The following is a 4733-nucleotide window of genomic DNA, read 5'->3' as shown; positions in this document are numbered from 1 at the left end:
TCTGGACATCCCATTTCACCCCAGGGTGCTCTGGACATCCCATTTCACCCCAGGATGCTCTGGGCATCCCATTTCACCCCAGGATGAGGACCCAGGCCCAAACCCCCACGAGGCTGGGGACACTGTACCATTCTCTCCTCATCATCCTCATCCCTGATGCAGGGGTCCACACTCTCATCGATGCGGTTGTACATCCTGCGCACCGTCTGCATCTTCCGGGCGTTGGATGAGTTTTCCTTGAATTCTGTTTGCTCCAGGATCTTGCCCATCAGGGGAAAGGCAGCTTTCACATAGCAGATGGAGTCATTCTGCAAAGATACAGACCCACCAAAAAGTGACAGTGGTTACTGATGGGCATCCCACTCTGCCTGGGGGAAACTGAAGCACAGAGACACAAAATCCCACAGGATGCCCTAACTGGGACTTGGAAGCCACCTGACCAAGCAGGATGGGTCCCTCCTGGGCTGTCTCCTGCAAAGGGAGACGAGAGGGGGAGATTTGGGATCTGGGGACCTCCCACCATGCACCAGCCAGCCCTGCTCCCTGTCCCCTGCTGTCCCCAGCAAGAAACCACTCACCAACTGCCTCTTGTCAATGAACTTGAAGGAGACCCTGCCCGGGTGCTGCATCTGGGTGTCAGCCTGGAAGGACAAAGCAGGATGTCACCCCACATCCCCAGGGACAGTGCTGGGGCTGAGCAGCCCCAGATATGCCATGCTCTGGGCACAAAGAGCCTGAGACCACCAAATCCACAGGGCTAGGAGGACTTCGCTCCCATTCCTGCTTCATCCCATCCTCCTCCTCCTCCTCCTCCTGCTCACACAGGCACATCCCTAAGGTCGATGCAGTGGCAGGAGTGAGCTCAGGATCCCTGCTCCCATCAGGATGTTGCACTCCCCAACCAGAGACCTTCTCCTGCCTTTCCCTGCCTGCTCCCACCCTGCCTCTCTTCCTCCTCCTCCTCCTCCTCCTCTTCCTGCCCGAGCCACAGAACCCAGCCCTGCTTAATTCTCCTCGGGGCTCCCCCGCACCACTCTCTCCTCTAAATCCAGGCTGCGAAAGAGCATCCTGCCGTGCCGGAGGTGGCCGTGACACCAGGGTCACATTCCCCGGGATCACACAGCGCCGGGGTCCCACACGCAGCGCTGCCGGCCGCCCATGCCACCACCCTTTCCGAGGGGAGGAAAAGCCCACCCCAACCCCAACCAAACGCTCTCCCTCCGGCCTGGCATCCCAGGCTGGGAGAGGGCTGGCAGAATTGCCGGCCGGCGATTCTCCTCCTAGCCTGGGATGCCGTCCCGGAAACAATTGCTCCATTATCCTGCAGGCGCTGGAGCGAGGGCCAGCTCCTCCATCAGCGAGGAGAGGGCTACAATCCCCAGCAGGAAAACCACTTCTTCCATTCAAACCTGCTCCATCCCCTTTCTCCCAGAGCCGCGAACCCAATTTGAACCCCTGGGCGGAGAGCAAAGGCTGCAGGGCTGTGGAGAGGGCTCGGGCAGAGGAAGCCGAGCTCGCCCAGAGCGGCTCCCGGGGCCGCAGCTCGGTGGTTAAAGAGGAAGAGGTGAAGCGAGCCCGGACACGGCGCTTACAGAGCTCGGAGCGGAGCTCTCGGGGGCTCGGAGGCGCCGCTCGCGTCTCTCGCCCGCACACCCCTCTTGCTGCAGGCAGAATTTAATCTGCGACAACCCTGCAAATCCCTGCGTGCCCCCGATTCCCGCTTCTCCCCTGAACATCCGCGTGATTCCCCGCTCGGAGGTGAGCCAAGGGCCACGGAGAGAGAGATACGGCCCCGGCAGCTGTATCCGATGGGGCCAGGGCTGGCCGCTCTCCGGGGCACCCAGAGCTGCCCACGGGCCACACGGGCTGACGGCCCCATCGCCCAGCCCGCTCGGCTCCATCGCCCGGCCGGGCCCCCCTCGCTGCCTGCCACCCACCCACAGCCCCGTTGCCAGCCCAGCTTCCAGGCAAGCAGCTGGACTCAGGAATGCAGCCGGATTCCTCCGCTTAACCCCTGCGCAGCCGCCCAGAAAGCACCACAGCCCGCAGCGCCGGCCCCTCCGCTGCTTCCCCAGCGCCCCTGCAGCCACCCAGCCTCACTCGTGTCCCCTTCCCGGCCTCGCTCCTGCTGCCGTCTTCCCTCGTTCCTCCTGTCGCCACTTTTCCATGGCCACCCTTGATAGAGTCACAACATCTGTCACCCCCCGTTGCCCTCTCGTCCCTTGTGCCCATGGATGCTCAGCTCCTGGGTACCGTCACTTCTCTAGGGAAGCTGAAATTCAACCCATTTCCTTATTTCAGCATTAAATAAGAGCTGGTTTGTGGCCGTCTGGCCCCAGATGTGTGGTGGCCCCACTGCACTGCCCCGGGAGGACACTCACCAGCTCCTCCAGCTCGGCCAGGTGCCTCTCCGTGATGATCTGCCGACAGTAGCTGTTCTGCTCCGTCTCATGGATGCGGAGCAGGAGGAGGAGAAGGGATGTCAGCAGGGAGCAGCGGAGCAGGCACACCTGAGCACGACACAGGAAAAGTTGGAAGCATGGATAAGCCACACACACGCCAAGCCCCCTGCCCCTTTCCACCATCCCCCCCTCTGTGGTAGCCGGGGCTTGGCCACGGTCCAGCAGGATAATGCCACTGTGGTCCTCCAACCCCGTGCCTATCCCCATCCTGCTATTTTTAGGAGCAGCAGGTCAGCAGGGAATTTCCCAAGGCCCGGTGACACAAGCCTGGAAGTGGCTTTTGGCCACCTTTACATTCCCGATCCAGCCCCTTTCCCCTCTCCCACACCATTTCTCCGTCTCTCCTGCAAATCTCCTCCACCCTGGCTCTCCAGAGCCCATCTGACACACTGACCCACCCATCCCCAAAAATTCTCTTCCCACCCTCCAGACCCCCCCAGCTGCACCCGCCGGGCTCTTTCCATGCAGCAGCTCTGGCCTCGTCCCAAATTTCCCTCCCAATCCCCCTGCAAAGAAGCGGGGAGGCCCCGATCCGTGGCGGGACCCCGGTGAGAAACGGGGCTTGTCGCAGAGCCAAGACTCCCGAGGTGGGGGTGAAGGGGACCCTCGGGCGGGTGTGCACCCCCGTCTCCCGGGACACCGGCAGGGAGAGGGTGCCTGGGTGATGGGTGGGGGGGAATTTCCCTTGGATGATGTCCAGGAATCCTCCCCTCTTGTGAAACTCCAAGATGCCGCCCGGGCCACCGCCGCGATGTGGCCACGGCTGAACGGAGCCTCACCCCGCCGGGAACGGGCTGGGGACGGGGCTGGAGCCGGGAACGGGGCTGGAGCCGGGGACCGGGAAGGGGCTTCACCCCGCGGGTCCGGGGCTGGGACCGAGGACCGAGACGGGGCTGGAGCCTCATCGCGCAGGTCCGGGAATGGAGCCGGGGCTGCAGCATCCCCCCGCCGGGGACGGGGCTGGGGCCCGGGACCGGCCGGGAATGGAGCCGGGGCCTCCCCGCGGCGGGTCCGGGAATCGTGACGGGGCTGGAGCCGGGAACCGGGGCTGGAGCCGCGGCTTCAGCCAGCGGCTCCGGGGCTGGCACCGCCAACCCAGGCGGGGCTGGACCATCCCCCGCGGGAGCCGGGATCCCCCGGAGAAGGGGACCCACCACGGGAGCACGGGGACAACCGGGGCTGCCGCTCCCGCGGGGACCCCGCACAGGTGGCAGCGGGGGCCGGGTTGAGGGGGGGTCTCCGCGGCCGTGGGTAGCGGGAGGGGCCGCCGTACCTTGGCTCCGAGGCGGGGCATGGGGGCAGCCGTGGGGCCGGGGCCGGGCGGAGCGGGCGAGACGGCAGCAGCGGCGGGGCCGAGCGGGGCCGGGCTGAGCCGCCGCCGCGGCCGCGCTCCCCTTTATAGCGCCGCGGCAGCATGTGGTTTATGAGAAAGCGCTGGCGGGCGGCCAGGCCCCGCGGGGCCCGGGCCGGGCCGGCACCGGGAGGGCACCGAGCGGCACCGGCGGGTCCCGTGTGCACCGATCGGAACCGCTCGGGTCGGGCTGGAACCGCCCCGGGCCCATCGGAACCGATCGGATCCTTCGATCGGTTCGGCTTGCCGCGGCTGGGCTGGAATCGGCACCGCTGGGATGGGGCTGGAGCAGCTCGGCTAGGATGGGATTGGCTCGGCTTTGCTGGAACGGGATCAGCTCGGCACCGCCCGGCCCGGGACACCGTGTGCAAGCCCCCGTTATGGGGTGTGGAACCCCCGGTGCTCACGCCTGGGCACACACAGTCTCTGCAGAGATGTGCACACAACAGGGACAGACAGCAGTCCTGGGTGTGCGTGGTCACCCCGGGCACACACAGAGCCCTGGGCCTGGCCTGTGTGTGTGCACTCCTCTGGGAATACACACACAGATACACACGTGTGCACCTCTGTGGATGTGTTTGCTCACCCCTGGGCACTTGTGTCCGTGTGAACATACACACAGCCCCCCTGGATGTGCGTGGACACCCCTCAGAACACGTCCATGTGCACACACAGAGCTCTGGGCCTTGCACGTGTGTGTGCCTGCTCACCCCTGGGCACACACACACACACAGGTGTGCACGTATTGCACATGCCAGGGATGGACACCATCAGAACATGCAGGGATGGAGGCATCAGCAAGGGTGTGCACAGACAGATCCATGAGCATCGATCAGTCCACGTGTGCACGGACAGATCCATCTGCACGGATGGAGCCACATGTGCACAAGCAGATGCATTTGTGGGGATGTGCATGGACA

At 64.8% G+C, this 4733-nt stretch overlaps 1 protein-coding gene across 2 annotated transcripts in view; it reads right to left on the bottom strand.

Moving 5' to 3' along the window:
* The window catches only part of CSF1 (colony stimulating factor 1), an 8186-nt gene extending 4361 nt beyond the window's left edge, over positions 1–3825 (bottom strand). Inside the window, exons 1-4 of one of the 2 annotated variants that reach the window (XM_015650356.1) lie at positions 3736–3825; positions 2382–2510; positions 579–641; positions 129–308 (exon numbers count right to left, since the gene is read on the bottom strand). In XM_015650356.1, coding sequence (XP_015505842.1) covers positions 129–308; positions 579–641; positions 2382–2510; positions 3736–3756 — 393 coding nt within the window. In that variant the 5' untranslated portion in view covers positions 3757–3825. The remainder of the gene's footprint in view (positions 1–128; positions 309–578; positions 642–2381; positions 2511–3735) is intronic. The other variant, XM_015650357.1, reaches the window with a different exon arrangement.
* Positions 3826–4733: the final 908 nt, after the last annotated feature.

Source organism: Parus major, chromosome 26 (genome assembly GCF_001522545.3).
Source record: "Parus major isolate Abel chromosome 26, Parus_major1.1, whole genome shotgun sequence".
Lineage (NCBI taxonomy): Eukaryota > Metazoa > Chordata > Aves > Passeriformes > Paridae > Parus > Parus major.
Note: the sequence above shows the minus strand (reverse complement) of the source record. Positions and strands in the feature narration are given on the sequence as shown.